Source organism: Leguminivora glycinivorella, chromosome 15 (assembly GCF_023078275.1).
Source record: "Leguminivora glycinivorella isolate SPB_JAAS2020 chromosome 15, LegGlyc_1.1, whole genome shotgun sequence".
Lineage (NCBI taxonomy): Eukaryota > Metazoa > Arthropoda > Insecta > Lepidoptera > Tortricidae > Leguminivora > Leguminivora glycinivorella.
The window spans coordinates 9,991,339-10,012,649 of NC_062985.1; the positions used below are offsets into that span (position 1 = coordinate 9,991,339).

General features: G+C 39.1%; 1 protein-coding gene and 1 long non-coding RNA gene across 4 annotated transcripts in view; both read left to right on the plus strand.

Annotated features, from left to right (window-relative positions):
* LOC125233791 (probable cytochrome P450 6a17) overlaps positions 1-13,572 on the plus strand; it is a 48,528-nt gene extending 34,956 nt beyond the window's left edge. The window contains exons 5-9 of one of the 2 annotated variants that reach the window (XM_048139897.1): positions 10,520-10,624; positions 11,262-11,471; positions 11,884-12,023; positions 12,419-12,521; positions 12,593-13,569. In XM_048139897.1, coding sequence (XP_047995854.1) covers positions 10,520-10,624; positions 11,262-11,471; positions 11,884-12,023; positions 12,419-12,521; positions 12,593-12,771 — 737 coding nt within the window. In that variant the 3' untranslated portion in view covers positions 12,772-13,569. Of the gene's footprint in view, positions 1-10,519; positions 10,625-11,261; positions 11,472-11,883; positions 12,024-12,418; positions 12,522-12,592 lie in introns of both variants that reach the window. The other variant, XM_048139896.1, reaches the window with a different exon arrangement.
* Positions 2,083-3,163, plus strand: LOC125233795. 2 transcript variants are annotated; one of them, XR_007177895.1, is made up of 3 exons: positions 2,083-2,125; positions 2,356-2,425; positions 2,585-3,163. It is a non-coding gene; the product is annotated as an uncharacterized LOC125233795 (long non-coding RNA). The 2 variants fall into 2 exon arrangements; XR_007177894.1 differs by lacking the exon at positions 2,083-2,125 and adding an exon at positions 2,136-2,247.
* Positions 13,573-21,311: the final 7,739 nt, after the last annotated feature.

The window sequence follows — 21,311 nt, forward strand, 5'->3', positions numbered from 1 at the left end:
CTGATGTATGGGGTGACATTGCAGTTTAGTATGAAGAAAATAGTTCTCATATTATATTTCTGGTCAGGCTTTATCAATCTATTGGCCGCTGTACACATATGGCCAACGGTTCCACCAACCCTTTGTGAAACCCCTTGCAAGATAAGAGCCGCTGTTTACACATTGGCGAACCAATCACTTGGCATTGGCTCTTCATGAAAGATGGACGTGGAATAGAAAAGGCTAGGAAATTCTGGGTCTTTTACGTTATCAGAAAAATTTCATTAAAAAATAATAACCCCGAAGTAAAATTAAATTATTTGATATATTAACAATTTTTTGAATATTGTGATAAGAACATTTATCTTTTTTAGGCAATGATACATTAAACATTTGCAAGGGTATTTTATTTCCTAAAATCAACACTATTATTGGCATAGATAAACTTATTATTTTCGTAAATATTTCACTACTGTCCTCTCTGATGGCTGACGACAAACTGAATGAAGCGCCAACGTGTGTAACGCAGTTGGCCATTGGCGCCAAGATCCTTTGATGTGTGGACAAAAAACCGACACCAATCGGTTGGCCGACCAGCGCAAGCGCCAACTGCCAACATACGGCCAAGAGCCCTCTACACGCTTGGCCAAGGGGTTCCACTAAGGGTTGGTGTACCCCTTGGCCACATGTGTACAGCGGCCAATATGTGTACAGGGGCCATATGACTTTGGAGCCAATTATTTATGTCTCCTGATTTTTAGGACACGTGTCTTCTGATTTTATTCAAATTGGACCTGGCAACACTGAAATAATGTCAAAGAACAATTGATAGAAATGTATTCACTGTTTTATTTTATGAATTTTATGATTTGCACAAAGACCCTTTCATAATATGATGGCAATGATGCTACAGATGAGAGATGATAATATAATCTATAACCCCAATTGCTAAAAAAAACTACTACGATGTTGCCACTGCAATAAAATGTTTGTAAAATAGTATAATCCTTTTTTATAAAAACACACGCCAAGATAAATTATTTATTATTTATTTCAATCCTTTGATTTATATATTTAATAGTCTTTTATTATTTACATAAATACTAGGACGCTCGATTTTTTTTCTTTTTTTCCGTGATTTTTAGTTGTAAAGTTGGTATTGCGCTTGTATCACTTCAGGTATCAATAACATTTGGTGCTATATTTTGCGGTATAGAAAAACTATTGATGATATAGATATTGACCAATTTTTTATGCATATATTTTACAATCAACTAATCAGCGAAATAGTGTATAGTGAGCTTTATGGTTGCCACGGCCGCCATTGTTTTGGAAGCGGCCATGACACCATGGTCTGTCAAACTGTATTTGAATTTATTATTATGTATGATACACAGATATACAGACTACATCTCTGATATATGATAGACAGACGTTAATATGCAAGTAGCGCTTTATTGACAACCGACACTTATGAACCTTTTTGATAAAAATGGCACATGTAATGATCTATTGTTTTACCTTAAAGAGAGTATGTAAGTAAGTTTGAGTAATGTTTTTCAATTTATGGTTCCAAATCTCCTGAGGAGTCTCAGAGATACATTGGGCACTCGTTCAATACGCTAAGGAAATACCTTTCGTGAGCCCCTGACTTCGCCACGCGCCATTCTGAGAGCCAGTTCAGGTGCTACCCTTCAGCAATAACATTCTAATATTGGTAATGGGTAACAACCCATGACTAATTTAATAAACATTGGCGAAAATTGCACCTGACTGAGATAGGGCAGCTTTAGTGCATACATTTGTCTGGTTTAAGTTTTATTATTATATTAGCAACGTGAATGGAGATTGGAGGTGATGTTGATTGTCACATATACACGTAATATAATGCGAATTACCAACATTTATCATTAGTGGCGACCGGTGGAACTAATTTGACGTATGAGAATTACTTAAAACAAAATAACTAAAACGAATTTTCTTCACAATTTTACCATCAAGTATTCTTGGATTTCTTACGTGCCAAATAAAGATTGTAGAAGGTTGGCGAAACCTGAAAAGTATTTTGACAGTGACATAAGTGACATTGACGTATCTGTCGTAGTTTTTTTGGACTCCAATTAGCAATTGGGGTTTTTTATAAATGGTATGTACTGAATAATTTGTATAACATGTCAGGAAAGTAAACGATATTATTCTTCATGAATTGGTTTTTTCACTATTCTTAAGCTAAAAAAACACCTATTTGTCCTCCAAAGACTACCATATGTACGTATGAAACATATTCTTTCTTCTAGTATGAATTGTACGCATATTGCCAAACTTCAGGTTTAATTAATATAATATTGTTAATCAAACTACCTCTTCTATTTGCAGTAGATCCACAGGACTCGAAGCATGTTAAGACTGTGACAATATGGTCTTAAGGCTTCAGGCTCAAATCATGGTGAGGGCATTGTTTATATGATGAACACTGACATTTGTTTCTCAATAAATGTATTATTATACACGGTCAGAGTATGGCAAAAGGGGACTTAGAATAATTTGTGAACAATTTTTTTATTGTTTTTATGCAGTACTATTCTAAAACATTACTTTGTTATAGGTAAACCAAAATGTAAGCGGCCGGTTGAAAAAGTAGCAGAGTCGAAAATGGAAATTAATGAGCTGCAGAAGCAAATTTTAGAAGAATAATTCTCTTCTTTTTTGTCGTATCCTTGTGGCTGAGGGACGTGACGAATGAGGACACTCTTTACCGGTGCTTGCTAGCCTGCAGTGGTCTTTGTCAGAGACGTTATTGTGTCTGCCCAATGTGTGCCCATGTGTGCACTTCTTTGCTTCCTTGCCATGCATCCCGTGATTGTGAGAAGAATAATATGCTAATAAAAACCAACAATGGGCCATCGAAGAACAGGAAAGGGCATGTGGGCCTTAGAGAAAGAGTTGTTAATGTGAAGACTAAATAAATTCAACAAATAAAATCTCAACTATAATACTGTCTTTGGTACACCCGCTACCATCGCGTCCAATAGTCAAAGTGCAGTTCAGTGTAAGCAAAGACAGTGTACAAGATATACCACTCACCTACGGCATTAGTGTTACTAGACTACATTAATATGTAAAGACTATTTGTCTAAACTTGTGTATAGCTCTGTGTTGTCTTAATAAATCCTATTGGAAACGCTGTTGTTGTTCTGATTAGCCAGGCCTAAACGGTACCCTTCACCATCTTATAAGAGTACCAACTATTGGGAACCTGAACCTAAATGACAGTAAGGGTCACTTGCACCACCGAAAATCCGAGGTTAACCCACCATTTTATATGGAATTTGACAGTCCACTAACCTTGAGTTAAGCGGGTGGTACAAGTGGCCCTTAAGGGAACGCTATCACACAATGAAGCTAGGAATATATTGCGCGGACGTCTGCGATTGCACGTGCATGACCGACAATCGATAGTTTGCACAATTCAGTGTATAATCATTATTAGATCTTACGACTTTTGTTTACGTTTCTCGTCTAAAGCGATCGACCACTGTTGATGATATAATGGACTACGTAAAAGAAAAAGGCGAGGAATGTTACAAAATAGATTTATTGACGCAGAAACATGACACGGACTTCTGTTCGTTTAAATTAACGGTGCCTAGACGTAAATTAGATTCGTTTCTGAATAACGAATTTTGGCCAGAAGGTGTTAAATTCAGACTTTACCGTGAACGCACGGCGAGAGGAATCAAACAATTAAATCTCTAATATGGACAGTACAACCTCTAAGATAATAATAACAACTTTTAATTGTAAGAATATTAAAACATCTCACAAGACCGTATTAGACCTGACTGACAGTTCGCATTTGATCCTACTGCAAGAGACCTGGCTTCTGGAGCACGACCTGAACTTTGTACATACAATCAATGCGTCGTTCGGCTGCGTGGCAAAGTCCTCGGTGGACTCATCCGAAGGTATACTACATGGAAGACCACATGGTGGGCTCGCCATCATGTGGAATAAGAAACTGTTTCCGAATGTTGTTCCAATTACGTGTGAGAATAAACGAATACAGGCGGTTTGTGTTTATCTCGAGTCGAGCTCATTTTTGGTGGTTAATGTCTACATGCCCGTTGATAATAGTAAGAATGTAGAAGAATTTACGCAATGCTTAGCTGAGATTAGCGCTATTATCGACGAATCGGATGTTCAAATTGCCTACGTTTTAGGCGATCTGAACGCGCACCCAGGCGCGAGGTTTGGTAAGCAACTGGCCGAATTCTGTAATGACATGCTGTGGGAATGGGCAGATTATAATAAATTAAGTAGCGACTGTGATATGTTTACATTCCAATGTGCGGCTTCCGGCAGCAGGAGATGGTTAGACCACTGCGTGACGACCAGAGCTGCCTGGGACTCAATTGTCGACGCATACGTCACTCATGACGTCACCACGTCTGACCACTACCCGCTTAGTATTGTATGTAATATGTCTGGCGTTACTAGGGGAATGACCACCTCTTGTAGGGCTGATTTATTAAAATATGTAAAATGGGGCGAGAGGACAACTAGTCAAATAAATACTTATGGTGGATTTTGTTACACTAATTTAGACTTGTTTTCGAATTTTTTTACATGTCACTGTGATAATGTTTTAGACTGTGTGCATTTACAAATTCACTATGATTCTATCGATAATTACTACAGGCATATTATTGATGTACTCCAAAATGCTGCTATTGTAAGTTCTGGTACATGTGAACGAAAGCGACATAAGAACGTTCCCGGTTGGAACTATCACGTCAGAGACAGCCACGAGAGTGCTAGGATGTACTTCCGGTGCTGGACGGTTGCTGGAAGGCCCTCTAGCGGCATTGAATTTAATAATATGAAAGAAAGTCGTAACATATTTAAAAACAAACTAAAATGGTGTCAGCGAAATGAAGAGAGTATTAAATTGAATATTTTAGCCATACATAGAAAGAATAAAAACTTTATCAAGTTTTGGAATGCAACCAAGAAACTAAATTACAAACATAGTTTACCTGTATCGGTTGAGGGCTGCCAGGAACCGTCCGGTATCGCCCAGCTGTTCGCGCGGAGATTCCAGGTGAGTCCCCTGGCCGCTGAGAGTGTGCTCGATACTGAAACTAGCCACGACGCTGAGATCATTGAATTTACACGTGAGGACGTCTCAAAAGTCATACTGAGTATGAAACGTGGTAAATCACCGGGACACGATGGGCTCAGTATCGAGCACATACTCTGGGCCAGCGACAAGATCTTTGTACATTTATGCCGATTATTTAATCTATGTATTAAATATTGTTACTTACCAAAGGCTTTGATGCGCACTACTGTTGTACCAATTGTAAAGAACAAAACGGGTGACCTGAGTTCTGCGTCGAATTATCGGCCTATCTCGTTAGGTACTATCCTAGGTAAAATATTAGAGCGCCTCCTTCATCCTGAACTGCTCAAGAACATTTATATTGATGACGCGCAATTTGGTTTCCGGACCGGTCTTTCGACGGATGACGCTATATTTAGCCTCAAAAACACAATCAGCCACTACACGTCTCGCAAAACAACGATCTATGCATGTTTTTTAGACCTCAGCCGCGCATTTGATCTTGTCAATTACGACATCTTGTGGGCGAAGTTACGTGCTTCTCGAGTGCCTAATAGAGTGATTAATTTGCTGAGGTACTGGTACGGAAACCAAATAAACGTTGTGAAATGGGGCGACGCAACCTCTAGCGAATTTAAGCTAGAATGTGGAGTTCGTCAAGGCGGGGTTACGTCTCCGGACCTGTTTAACCTGTATGTGAATGGCCTCATTGAGGAGCTGAGAAGCACCAAGATCGGCTGTCATGTGGGAAATGTTTGCGTGAATAACCTGAGTTATGCGGACGATATGGTGCTGCTCAGCCCCTCAATCAAGGGTATGAGGAGGCTTCTTTCGGTCTGTGAGCATTATGCTAATGCACACGGCCTGAAATATAATGTTTCCAAGACCGAGATGATGGTATTCGCGTCGGGTTCTGGACCGGACAACGTACCTCCGGTGTATCTGAACGGAGTGAAGATCAATGTTGTTGAGCGGTTCAAGTATTTAGGACATTTGTTGACGGAACGGCTGCATGACGACGAAGATATCGAACGCGAGCGGAGGGCTCTTGCTGTCAGAGGTAACATGCTCGCTAGACGCTTTTCTAAGTGTAGCAAAGATGTAAAGACCACACTCTTTAAGGCGTACTGCTTAGGTATGTACACCTCCCAGCTGTGGGTAACGTTTACAAAAAAGGCAATGAGCCGAATAAGAGTTCAGTATAATGACGCATTCCGAGCTCTTATGCGGCTGCCCAGATGCTGCAGTGCGTCGAGCATGTTCGCAGACGCGGGAGTTCCCGACTTTTTCGCGATAATTAGAACCCGCGTTGCCTCCTTCTGGAGAAGACTGCGCCACTCTAGCAACAAAATACTTGTGGTTGTCTCTGACGATATAAGAAGTCCGGTGTTTAAATACTGGAATTCCATTCACATGGACCAGAACAAAAAATGACACAGCACTGATCTAGTGCTATATTATTATTAATTTTATTTTTTAAATGAGTGGCACCCCTTTACAGTGTCAAGACACTTAATTTGATTCTTCTATTATATTTAGTTTTAAGCTAGTTGTAACCTATGGGATCATTATGCCTGAAATAAAAGCTTTTTATTTATTATTTTATTATTTATTTATTATTTATTATCCAGATCGCGTCCGCGGTCGAGACCCATAATATGTTCCTAGCTTTACCAGTTCCACAATACACGGTGAAATTTTAGTGGTTGTTTTCCCACGGTAGGGCGATTTGCTATCGGTAGTACTTTCGAATTGTGATAGACAAACATATATTAAATAACTGTTTTCCAAAAAAAAAAATCCGTAAAAATTACCTAAACTCGAACAAGCGAATAACAATAGTAACGCACTAAAACTGCAAGTCGATGACAGTTATGAGACTTATAAGATAAACAAGCACAGTTAACCTTTCCATTGGTTTGATCTTGCCATTACGTTGCGTCAACTTTGATAATTCGAATAATTACATCCTCTTTGCTTAATGATTAAAACTATTAATGTGATAACAGTTCCTGTCAATGTCAACACTACTATTTCTAGTAAAATGGATCGGCATTACGAATATTCTAATTTAGAGTACGTCGCGATGGTGCAGCTGTACGCTAGGGCTAACTACGACTCCCACGCCGCCCGGCGACTTTACGCGGAGCCAGGCCATTTACAGTCGCTGCGTCTTCGGGGGATTTTAAACCCTCAAGTTCCGCACGGACGAACAATTGTCGCCGCCACACAGCGGCTGCTTGACCACGGGCAGTTCCAAACGCCAGCACATGCACAGGGCAGAGGCCGGCCGGCTGTTTACAATGCAGAACTGGACGAAGAGATCATCGAGTACTTCGAACAAGATCCTCGTCGTAGTACACGTATGGCTGCGGCTTTTTTTGGCATCAACCAATACTACGTGTGGAAAACGCTAAACCGAGAGGGACTGCATCCTTATCATTTTCGGAAAGTGCAAGCCCTTCACGAAAACGATGGGCCAGCTAGGGTAGTTTTCAGTCGGTGGTTGCTCGATAACAGGAATGCTAACATTTTGTGGACGGACGAAGCAACATTTACGCGAGTGGGACTTTTTAATCAGCACAACGAACATTTTTGGGATTTTAATAACCCACATGTAATCCGCGAGTGTGCTCATCAAGTGCGGTTTAGTGTAAATGTGTGGGCTGGGATAGTCAATGGCTACGTTATTGGACCTCATTTCATAGTTGGAAACTTGACCGGGGAAGTTATTTGGAGATGTTACAGAACGTTATCCCGGACTTATTAGACGACGTTCCGCTAGCAGTGCTAGCAGATCTCTACTACCAGCATGATGGGTGCCCGGCTCACTATCAGCGCGACGTGCGGGCCCACCTTAATGCCGTGTTTCCCCAGCGCTGGATTGGGCGTGCTGGGCCCGTGCCTTGGCCAGCGAGAAGCCCGGACCTTACTCCGTTAGACTTTTATTTGTGGTCTGAGCTAAAACGCATAGTGTACCAGAGGGAATACGAAAATCGAGAAGCGTTAATAATGGCAATAACCGACGCTTTCGATGTTATTAGACGTGACAGAGACACACTAATATCATTGAAACAAAATCATATTAAACGTGCCAGATTGTGTATTGAACGTGGCGGATTACAGTTCGAACAATTATTGCGGTATCGCGAAGTTTAAGTGTTTATTTAAGCTTGACTTTAACTTGTTATGTTTACCTTTAAGGATCTGCAACTAACTGCACGTAAAATGTGAAGAAAAATTAAACGAAACTACTTTTAAGTTATTTTGTTTCATTCACTCAAAATAATTAGGTAAGTACTGCTGCAGTGCAACTATTGGTGATAGGTCACTTTCGAGTTACGTTCGACACATTTATAAATCTGGCATTTATTAATATTATTTCAAAAAAAGACTACACATTGACTGTATATCGATAGCAAAATCATTTCGTTGCGGGAAAACAACCACTAAAATTTCACCGTGTATAATATATCGTCACTACTTTGAAAAAATCTCGTATCTCACCCTGCTTCTCAAAGTTAAAACACAGTAAGTCTATATGCATTCCATACATACTTAATACAATTTTCTTTTCATTGACAGACGAAGATACAAGTTTTTTTTTAAAGTAGTGACGATACAATATTATGTGGTATGTACGTGGCTTGGCCCGAACCCACTGATGCACACGCCGCTACGTATCAGGGAGGCAAGTATGGTCGCCCGATAAATGATAAGATAAAACATCAACATCGTTCATCGCTCGACCATACTAATGCCTGCCAGGGTGCACACGTAAGGCCGTTTTCACATTATCCGATCCGAATATCGGATGTCGGAAGGATTTTAATGGAAAGTAAACTGCATGCTGCTGGGGATGAATCTATTGAGTGGTTCGTGATGGAGTCGTTGGATATCCAACATAGGTCTTTCAAAAGGTGTAGGGGTTTGAAATGAAATTCGTCCTTGATGTAACTTACCCTAAGACCGTTTTCACATTATCCGATCCGATATCGGATGTCGGAAAGATTTCAATAGAAAAAATCCAAGATGGCGCCGGTAATGTATGGGATATAGGTCCGACATCCGATATCGAATCGGATATTGTGAAAACGCACTAATACCTACCCACCGAGCAGTAAAAAAACAATCTGAAAAATCTAATAGGTATAGCTCAAAACATCTATTGTGTTTATAATTTGCCCTGATGTTATGCTATTTTGATACGGGTAATATTTATAGATTCTAAAATAGATTCATTAAAGGAAATATCAATTTGTGATAACGCAGCAAAATTATAAAAAATATATTTAAAACGGTCAATGACTGCAATATTGATGTTAAATGTTTAATAAACGTTATTATTTAAAATTGGTGCAACATTGATAAATTAATTCTTAAAAAAAACAATTGCCGTGACATTGTATTTATAATTACCTGTAATGTTACAAAATAAATATACCGGTTATATCAAAAGGTTTTATTGAAGTAAATCTTAATTTGTGATATTGCAGCAACTGCATAAAACCAATATTTCAAGTGGTCAATTGCAGTAATATTGATTTTGAACATTTGGGAAACTTTAAGTTTAGACATTGAAGTAACATTGAAAACTTGATGTTTAAAAGTTAATGTTGCTGTAACGTTGCATATGTAATATAGCTAATACCTTGTTGCAGCAATGTAATAAATGAACATTTAAATAACTTGTAATCAAAACATCCTTGCAATATTATAATATTAGTTTTCATTTGTCATGTTACAATAATATAGCACTACTAATTTTCTGAAAGTTTCAAATTACCAATAAGTTGAATGTTGTTGTCATATTTCTCCGACCTTACATTCTAAACTTACAAATGTGAGGTATGTAAACTTACTGCAAGTTATTGTAAGTTTCATGCTCAGTGGGCGGCTTGTTTTAAAATAACACTTATTTTGGTTTTATTACTCTTTGAAAGGCTTAAATATCTAAGAGAGGCCACGCAATACAAAATAAATAGGAAACAGTGCCACGTTGCCTATGTAATATACGAAACCCTCATCTAAATTGAAATAGATAAAGAAAAAGCAATCAAGCCCACTGGTGGCGAAGCCGGGAATCGAACCCGGGTCTCCAGCTATCGCGACTGACGTGCTTAACCGCTACACCACCCCGACCGCCGAGGTACCCGTCGAAATTTCTCTAGTGTATGTTATCTCTGAAGGCTAGGCGCCTTTGACCAACTCTTAGGGCAAGCAATTTGTGCTTGCACCTCCTATATGAATCCTTTTGCAGGATTACGATACGATATAGCGAGAGAGATGGTGCTGCCAAGTATCGATGTAGGGAACAAATCAAATTATTTTATTAAATATTTAATAAAATAATAATCATCTAAGTTATGATTTATAATATAATGTAAGTATAATTATAAGTATGAATATAATTTTCAGGCGTGCCAGATAAGCGGGGAGACTTCATAGACATGATGATGGCTCTTCGTAACGACGACAAAAACAACAACCGGGCCGATAAGGATGAAGATCACGTGGAAATCAGTAAGGATTCATTTTAGCCGGTTATATCTGCCTTAGGCCGTTTTCACATTATCCGATCGGATATCGGATGTTGGACCGATATCCCATACATTACAGGCGCCATCTTGGATGTTTTCCATTGAAATCCTTCCGACATACGTCATCGGATCGGATAATGTGAAAAAGGACTTAGGGTCACTTGCACCAACGAAAATGGAGGGTTAACCCGGAACCCACCATTTTATATGGAATATACCCTGAGTTAATTGGTTGGTGCAAGTGGGCCTTAGTACATCTAAATTGCTGTTCAGTATCTGCACTTACAAATAGTGCGATAGGGATGGCCTGATGTTTTATCATTTATCGCGCAACCATACTTGTCTGCCTGGACACCTTAGGTAGGTACCTAACAAAAGATAGCTTAGAGTCCGTCGAAGCTCATTTCAAATCTTCTTTAAGATTATTACTGTATTTTTTATACGGTCAGAAGCACAAGTATTTAATAGCCAAGCGAGATCTTTTTACAGTTCTATAGAGATGGACGTCGTCCCGCCCTGGCCCGTTTCTTCCAGTTATAAAATTTGACATAATATTCTTAAGGATTCCTTGAGTTTTGTCGACTATAGCTCCAAGTCCTAATATGATGTTATTGTTGCAGCGGACATGGTCATATCAGCGAACGCCTTCATAATATTCCTGGGAGGTTTCGAGACCACGTCTGCGACCCTCGCCTTTCTGCTCCTAGAGCTAGCTGCCCATCCAGATATCCAGGACAAGCTGAGACAAGAGATACTGGATGTGGTAGGAGAGAAGGAGATGACGTATGACATGCTTCAGGAGTTGACGTATATGGACATGGTTATTCAAGGTGAGACGATGTATAAAGATTGCACTTCTGTTCTTGGAGTTAGCAGCCAATGCAGACATCCATGAGAAACTGAGACAGAAGATACCTGCTGGACGTGGTAGGAAAGAGAGAGAAAGATGACTTATGACAGGCTGCTGTGGATGTGACGTACACATACGAGTATGTACATAGTCATTTAAGGTGAGACGGTCTTACAACTTCTGCTACTCTTAGCTTTCTGCTTCTGGACGTGGCTGCCCATCCAGACGTCCAGAAGTAGCCTTACTTACTGATTTGTAATTTAGTTTTTGACCCTCTCCTTTCCTGGATGAGCTTTGTAAAACAATTGAACAGGATGCTTCTTTACCACCTGATATTACCTACAAAAAAAAAGTTCGAAGCTTTTTCTTACATAGGTATTGAATTGTTGCAGAAACGCTGAGACTGTACCCGCCCTTCCCCAACATTCAACGGATGTGTACCAGAGACTACGTCATTCCAGAAACCGGACATATCATTGAGAAGGGCACAGTGGTACTCTTCCCAACTCTCGCCATACAGAGAGATGAACAGGTAACGTAACTACAGGAAATCAACGTACAGGGCCTGTTTTCACCACAGTGACAGTTGTCGCCAGACAGTGACACTTCGCCCTTTATTGCATGTTCTCAATAAGGAATATTGAGGCTGAGAAATAATGTAAACTTATCAACCCAGAAATAGGCACATAATTCTCAGTGTCAATGTCAGTGTGTGCAATAGGCCACTGATGTATGTGTCTAATCTGACACTGTGCAGTCGAGTTCATAAATATGTGTACATTTCTGCACCTCAACTCTATGCAATAAGGTTAAAAAATGTACACATATTTATGAACTCGACTGTACAAAGGTAACATACGGCGGTCTCTCCAACCAAAAATGTATAATTGTATATACTGGTTTTACTTAAGTTCTTCTTTGTTGCAGTTCTTTGACTCTGCTGGGTCATTCATTCCAGAGCGGTGGAGCGGTCCAGCGCCGCCGCCTGGCGTCTACATGCCTTTTGGCGACGGACCTCGTGTCTGCATTGGTCAGTCTATATCACCTCTAATATTTGAAAATATAAACTACATTCTTCTAAATTTGGCTGTCTGCTTACAGGAAAAAGATTCGCGATGATCCAGATGAAGTGCTGCATCGCGCGTCTGCTGCGTGTCGTTCGCGTATCGCCCGCGCCTGGTATGTCGCCGCGTACGCAGCCCTTCCATCCCGACCCGCGCTCGCCGCTCGCGCTTCACCCGGGCGACTCCAAGGTTACAATCAGCCTTGTGACGTCATGATACCGCGTCTGTGCTTGAGTCGCCGCGTTTAGTACTCTACCTTTCCGACACGCCCTTCGTTCGCGCTACACCCGGGCGACTACAAGGTTACAATCAGCCTTGTGACGTCATGATAGCGCATCTGTCATTGTGTCGCCCGCGTTTAGTAAGCCACCTTTCCGACACGCCTTTCGTTCGCGCTACACCCGGGTGGCTCCAAGGTTACAATCAGCCTTGTGACGTCATGATAGCGCGCCTGTCTTTGTGTTGCCCTCGTTTAGTAGGCCACCTTTCCGACACGCCTTTCGTTCGCGCTACACCCGGGTGACTCCAAGGTTACAATCAGCCTTGTGACGTCATGATAGCTCGTCTGTCCTTGTGCAGTCGCCCGCGTTTAGTTACGTTTAGTAAGCCACCTTTCCGACACGCCATTCGTTCGCTCTACACCCGGGCGACTCGAAAGTTACAATCAGTCTTGTGACGTCATCATTGTGTCCCTGTTGCGTGACTTGCATGTCGCCCACATGTCGCTCTTGCCGCGCGCTTTTCCCGCCTCGACTTGTGCTATCATCAGTTAAGACTGTCGTCATCATATGCCGTTGTCTCGTGTCGCTGGTATGTCGCCGATGAGTCCTCATTGCCCCATATTATGCACGCTACTTTTCCATTGACTACTTCTAACGATTTAGCGATTGTGACTTTGTGACATAACGACATTGTACTTGTGTCGATTCTTGTCACCCCGACAGTCAAGGTGGTTCAATTATTATTATTAAAGAATCTGAGTTTATTATAGCTCGTACCCAAATAAATAATTGATTATGTGACCTAAAGTCGCCGTCAATAGAACTTGTGAACAATGTAAACAAACCTTGTAGTTAAAATGTATTTAATTACCATTCTAACTCATCAGATACTGGCTAAATCCATGTGTTATTTAATCAATTCATATCACATTATGATCCTCAACCTTTAAAATAATGAAATTGTGCTAAAATATTGATATTTTATATAATGGTTTGTTTACATTGTTGACAATTTCTATTGACAGCGATTTTAAACCATTTAGTATTTCATTTTATTTTAATGTAATTAATTAGTGCACATAAGATAACTTAGTATCATTTTTACTCGTAAAATATTGCACAATGTGATTTATTTTGTAAAATAGTAGCTAATATCTGCTTACTTTAAATACATATTATATGTAAGTGAAATAAAGTACAACCTGTCTTTTAACTTTCTTGTTTTAGTTAAAAATAGTTCACCTACCTCCTCAGTCCACAGTAACCTATGTAAGTAGATAGATGGTTTTATTGCTCTTATTGTAGGGTGAGGTTGCCAACAATGAGCCACCAAAAATTTAAATCTTAATAAGTCAGTCATAATACGTCCAAATTCAATTTTTTTTATTCAGTGCATTTGTTATTTATCTAGCTCTAAATTTTCATCATTATTTTTTAATAAAACTGAATAGAAGTCGAGATATTTTAGTTTTTTTAAAAGATGAACAATGGCTCATTGTGTACAATCTCTGGTACAGACTGAACCGGTACTATGTATTCAATGAACCGGCCTAGTACACAATGAACCTACCATTATATAATTGCATAGTTTTTGATAAATAATTGCAAAATATAAAAACTTATTTTGGTAAACATGGGGCAATTTAATAAATACAACATTTACAATGTCAAAAATGCTTATTTATTTAAACTAAGAGTAGTTTACTAATGTAATCGTGACAATATTCTTCGTTATATGAAAAATAAAGTCTTGCACTTCAAAAAACTTAAATAATATATGTATTATCATATATTTTTGTACTATATAGTAACGTTATATTAGATATATTTATATTAACTCTTAAACATGGCAAAAGTTGTACAAAATAGACCTTCCAAAGGCTAACTAGAGAATTACCTAGAGAACCTCCTGGTTCATTGAGTACTCTAGCCTTGGGGTTCAATGTGTGCTAGATATACATTTTCACTTTTTAAATTCGGTAAAAAATAAACGGCACAAGAAAGCCACATCAGTGAATGTCAAAAAGATAGAGAAATAGTCACTCCGCACAACTGATTAATTAGATAAATCAAACATAACTACATTCTGAGAAAATAAAAAAACTAAATACTTACTTTTTTTGTTTTCTTGTCCAAAATCACAAAATACTTCACTACACGTGCAATTTCAACGCGGACCGGCCGCCGACTGGGGAGCGAGCGGGGGAACCTTAGCGGCGCGTGCCTATGTTCGCAGTGCAGTTTGGCAACGTCGCATTTTCGAATAAAACCGTTGGTTCCTTGTGTACCACTGGTTCTCTGTTGCCCACCTTACCCTAGACATATGTATATGGGGCCCGCAGGCAAAACAAAACGATAACGCTCCGTAGTTATCTGTCTCTTTTCCGTTCTGTTTTCCGTCCGTATTATTTGGAACGACAGTACGGTCCGTATTAGTAGCTATTAAGTGTAGGCGATTGTACTTTTGGCCACAACCTGAGTTTCAGAGATTAGCGCTGCAGACAGTGATTCGTAGGGACTACAGATAGTACTTAGGTACTTACCAATCGCAAGTATCGAAATTTATTTAAGTAGCTCCAGTAACCAGCAACAATGTTTCTCTTCGAAGAAGTAATATGCGAGACGCTCAACTCTTCAAGTAAGATTGTATCAAGGCCTGTATGGGTTGTATTGTATGTAGCCCACAGTACACTCGTTAACGCTCCTTGTATAGTTATCTTTCTCTATCGCTCTTCCGTATCGCAACAGAGCCAGAGTTGCGAAACTGGCGAATGATTCGCCCCCTTGTTCCTCGTAGATAACCAAGAAAACTGCAAAAAATAATGGTTTTCTACGAAGAAAAAAAAAATCCTATTTCATAACCCAGTTAGCTAAAAATAATTATTTTTTCTCAAACATGGTATGAAATATTGATGTTATGTGCCTTATAATTGGCAGCGAAGTATGACGTTGCAGGTGCGGCTAGGACGATTGATAAGATAATGGAATTTCATACAAACCTTGCAGGCCAAGGCCGGCAAAGTCTTCTTTTTTAATTTCCAAACACAGATAATTGTGACATAACATCCAGGTATTTAGCCAATTAAAAAAAAACTATAAGGGGCTTTATAGACGTGCCGACTGCAACTGGTACGGGAGGGTACAAAAAATTAAAAAAAAAAACGAAAAAAATTTTTTTACAATATTTGATTTTGGGTGCGTTTTCATACAAAAAAAAATTTTTTCGTTTTTTTTTTAATTTTTTGTTTTTTTATAGGCGTATACAGCACGCACGCACGCACCGTTTAGGAGATACAGCCATCCAAAGTTACTATTTTCAGTAGACTTTATTTATTTCATACCATGTTTGAGAAAAGCACTATACCTACATACCTCGGCGGGAAATGGGGTTGCCCCGGCCTCTGTAGTAATGTACTATTCCTCATACAAAACCAGTTATCAAACTTGGTTATCTACGAGGAACAAGGGGATTCGCCCCTCACGGAGCGTCAATGATTGACGCTTGATTGTTGTGCTGTGAAAAATACAGCCTGGCATAAAAAAAAAGAGTAGAAATTAAAAAGTGGCAACATCGTCGTGTCGTCTCTTGTTCACATATATTGATAAGAAAGGGATGACACGACAATTTTGCCACTGTTTAATTTCTACTCTTTTTTTTCCCCGGCTCGGCTGTATTGCGTGACTGTACCAACGCATCGAATCGCCAACAAAGTAACTGAAAAGTTGCGTTTTCCACATGTTTATTTAGCTCATAATTTACCAGTACGTGACTAAAGCTCAGGAGTTTAATTTGAAACGGTTTGGTTTACGACGTTTAAGGGGTTTAATTCTTGGCGCTTTTTGCACGCACGAAGATAAAGTACCTACCATGGCATAGAGAACATTATTAATTTTTTTTCTAGTCTATTTATAGTTATTTGTTATACAAGGGGGCAAAGTTGTATTTTAACGCCGAGTGTGGAATTGAAAAACGAGCAAGTGAAAGGATTCTATAGTTGAACCACGAGCGAAGCGAGTGGTTCGAGAATAGAATCCTGAACTTGCGTGTTTTTAACACACGAGAAGTAAAATACATTTGCACCCGAGTGTAACACAAAACTTTTCCCCTCACTATAGCGAGGAAACTACAACGCAAAAAATGCGTTTATCACTGCTTCCAGTAGTTCCACAGGTGGTAAATCATCTTTATTACTAGATTCACCTACTTTTATCAATTTTAAAGCAGTTATTTTGACTTTATTCAAGGTCAAATTACTTTACCCACTAGTGGATAAAATGCGTTTTTACCCGCTGGTATTAAAGGACAAAACACGTGTTTCCGAGCTAGTGAGGGGAAAAAAATATTATTACATTTTTTTTTATTTCATATAAAACGGGTAAGGTATTAGGGTAATTCCGAAAGTCGTCTAATTACGAAAGTCGCATAAAAATCACCATTTTTTCCATCATATCAAGATTCCCCTTTCGGAATTATCCGAGCATTTCTGTCATTCGGAATTACCCTAATGCCCTTACCTACAGCGTAAACCCAAAAATTGTGACAGACCTATTTTTTTCATTAAGGGCCGATTGCATCAAATCGTCTGTCACCGTTAAAGCATTCGTTAAATTTTATTGTATGAGAAATTCCATAGACGTGCTGCGTGGCGTGACGATGATGTGTCTGTCAAATATGGAAATATGGTTGATGCAACTGGCCCTAAGTATTTTAGAAATTTAGATTAGTTTCATTAAATAGACACCTATGTGCTTTTATTAATAACTAGCTTTTGCCCGCGGCTTCGCCCGCGTTAGAAAGAGACAAAAAGTAGCCTATGTCACTCTCCATCCCTTCAACTACCGTTTAGCCGTGAAAGACGGACAAACAAACAGACACACACACTTTCCCATTTATAATATTAGTATGGATTATTGAATTGCATACAATAGTAGTTTGTCAAAATATCAGCAGTAAGTTGAGAGATTAGAGCATCCATACTTTAATATATAAATGGGAAAGTATGACGTCTGTTTGTTTGTCCGTCTTTCACGGCAAAACGGAGCGACGAATTGACGTGATTTTTTAAGTGGAGAAGATAGTTGAAGGGATGCAGACTATTATTTTATACTACGTCGCTTTCAGTCGCATCACATCACATCGTTGTGGCATACGACCTGCCAGATGGTAAGCGGACAGCGTAGCGTATGGGCGCCTATAACTCTACATAGCTCCGTGGGCGACAGTGTTCGCTTACCATCAGAAAAAAACTAATTTACATCTAACAAACGCTACAGTCGGCCAAATAGGTAGGTACTTTTTACCTATGTTTTAAATCGACACGAGTTCCGAATTTCCTTTTAGCACGTGTATCGTACGACGTTTTTCAGTACAGATGACGAGCCTCCGAAATTTCGACCTGGCATATAATGAACCACTTCTCGAACTAGTGCGTAAAAAAACGACCATCTGTACTGAAAAGAGTATTGTATTGTATTGTATTGCATTGTACTTAAATTGAATGTAGGTGTGTAAATAACAATATCGAAAATTTCTAAAGCATATGATATGAGGCATTCCACATCTATAGGGCCCTTAGTGCGTTTTCACATTATCCGCGATCCGATATCGGATGTAGGAAGGATTTCAAAGGCAAAAATCAAAAATGGCGTAAATGTAGGTACCTATAAGATATCGGTCCTACATTCTATATCGGATCGGATAAAGTGAAAACGCACTTACGCTTGATGGTCACTACAACCCTCTTACTATTTATAAGAATTTCTTTTGGAATTTCGTATGGAAAGGGCCTTATTAGTCTTATTACCTATGCTTATGCACCAGGATCCTTTAAACACGGAAAGCCATATAATGTGATGATTCGCAAATTTTGCATGTTTATGAAATGCGGTCGCTCAACTATCACCATGTCAGCAAATAAAGAATATATAACGAGTTCTGAAGATGAACTTATGATTACTTTTATTTGTGTGAAGTGTTTCAAAGAGCTGCAGGCTGACAAGAGTGATACTGATATTATTTAGGTAAGTAAAATACTTTTGAATCGAAATTATAAATGAACGCGCAATACGTACACTTGCCGGTGTAAAAGACAGGGTGCGTAGCCGAATGGCACAAACGCTCACGAAACGAAACGCTAGTAGATATCTACCCCTATCGCTCTTGAGTATTGGCGCGACAGAGCCAGACTACGTTTCGTTTTCGTTTGGCGTCGGAGAAATGCCATTCGGCTACGGGGCCAGGTACCCTTGTAGAGAGCTCTTCGGTTCTCAACGTATAATGACGCACTACTCACAATATCTGTTCGACGTACTGCTGTATGTTAGACATTATATATCCCAATTTGCACGCATTGACTTTCCGGGCAAACAGCTTCGATCTACAGGCCGTCTGAGAACAGTCCCCCGTCACATGGCACTTTCAAGAAAGAACCCTCGAGTCATCGGTCCTACTTACTATGAGCAGGTCCTACTTACGAAGCATTTAAGCGCAAATTGAGAAACCTTTTGTTAGATAACCCCATGTACTCTGTAAATGAGTACATGGATTTGAATTTTTAATGACAGATGATATAATTATACCTATATTTCTCTGTTATATAATATTTTCTTGCTTCGTGATAATTTCATGATATTGTAACTTAATTTATTAATTTTATTTAGCTTGGCATGTGTATTTTCTTTCTTTGTAAATGACGATCCTCATTTGGGAGACACAATTATTTTTATTTGGAATTTATTATGTAATTTTTGACGATCATGATGAGAAGATAAACATAATTTTGACATGTAGCAAATTTATAGTGTAATTTTTATCATGAAATAAAGAAATCTAATCTAATCTAATCTAATGTCGAATTTGTGTATGTTAATATGAAATGTGTCTACAAATAGGTACCTACTTTTTTTTGAAAAATATATTTAAATAGGAATGCACTCAAAGTTATTAACGCTGTATATGCTCTACATAGGCATAGGCACATAGGTATGATAGGTATATAATAGCCTACATAATAGGTAGGTAGGTACCTAAAGAGAACATTTTTGATATTTGTTAAAAACATTATGTACTTAGAAGTAGTAGTGAAACACTTTATTGCACAAAACTAAATTACATAAAGTACAGAGAAAATATAATAAACTAGCTTTTGCCCGCGGCTCCGCTCGCGTTAGACACAAACAAAAAGCTCTCTCTCTATCCCTTCAACTATCTCCATTTAAAAAATCACGTCAATTCGTCGCTCCGTTTTGCCGTGACATATGTATGTGTACATTTCTTCACCTTAATAAATTCTCTTTATTTACATGAACATATTTACATAATTATATAAGAAACTAAGACTAAACTTAAAAGCTAGCTAATGTCTAAAATAGGCCCTTGAGGCATTGTACCAAGGATACTGGCGACATTTCCTCGCTGTATCGCAATGCTGATACGTTGTGCGAGGAAGTCGCCAGCTCTTCGGTCACCAGTTACCTCAACCAGACGCTTCGCGATTTCTGTGAACAACTTGTTCGCGCTGGGGCCCCATGGACCTAGAGTTTCTTTCTTCACCTTAAATAATTGCAATAAGGTTAAAAAACCAGCCAAGTGCGAGTCGGACTCGCCCACCGAGGGTTCCGTACAAACTTTCAATGGTTTAAATTATCTCATGGTACTCATATCATATAAGACTTGTCTAGAAGCAGAAGTATAGGTATAATGAGCATTATTGTATTTAGCGCCATCTCTCGGCAAAATTTACTAAGAATTTACGCGGCTTGTGACTTTTGCGAACCTTTAGGCATGGAAAGTCAGATGAAAAATTTTCGAATGGTCAAGTGCGAGTCGGAATTCGACATTTCCATACAAAAAGGTCATGAGGGAGTTTGTTTAACATTCGTGCCTTGAAACCCTCGCAATGCTCAAGATTCCACTTTTTGTATCCTTTCCACTTGTCACTTTCCAATACTGGAATCTTTCCCTTGGTCGGGTATCAATATTGGCACGTGTGGTTAAACAACTACTTTGCCCCCTTGTAAAACAAATGAAATAACTATTTCAGTAGGTACAGATGGTGTTTTTTTACGCACTAGTGCGAGAAGTTGTTCATTACAATGTCAGTTCGAAACTTCGGAGGACCATCTTTACTGAAAAACGTCGTACAATATACGTAACTCGTGTCGATTTAAAACACTCCCTTTGGTCGTGTTTTAATCTATCGCAATGGAAACTTAGTAATAAAAATTAACCTAAAACTATAACGAAGTACAAAACTAAAACTAATAGTTACCTACAAATTTAAAAATTATATGAAAATAAATTTAAAGTACCTATTAACTAGGCAAGGTCACCGAGGGATGAACCCGCCGAGACGGTGGTTTTTGGCCGCACTGTAGTGCACAAGGTGGTTAATTTTTTGTCAAAGTTCAGAAGGCCATCCGTACTGAAAAACATTGTAAGTAGGTACCTACGATACACGAGCAAAAAGAAAATTCGTAACTCGTGTCGGTCGTGTTTTAATTTATCGCCACTCGTTTCGAATGTATCGTAATTTT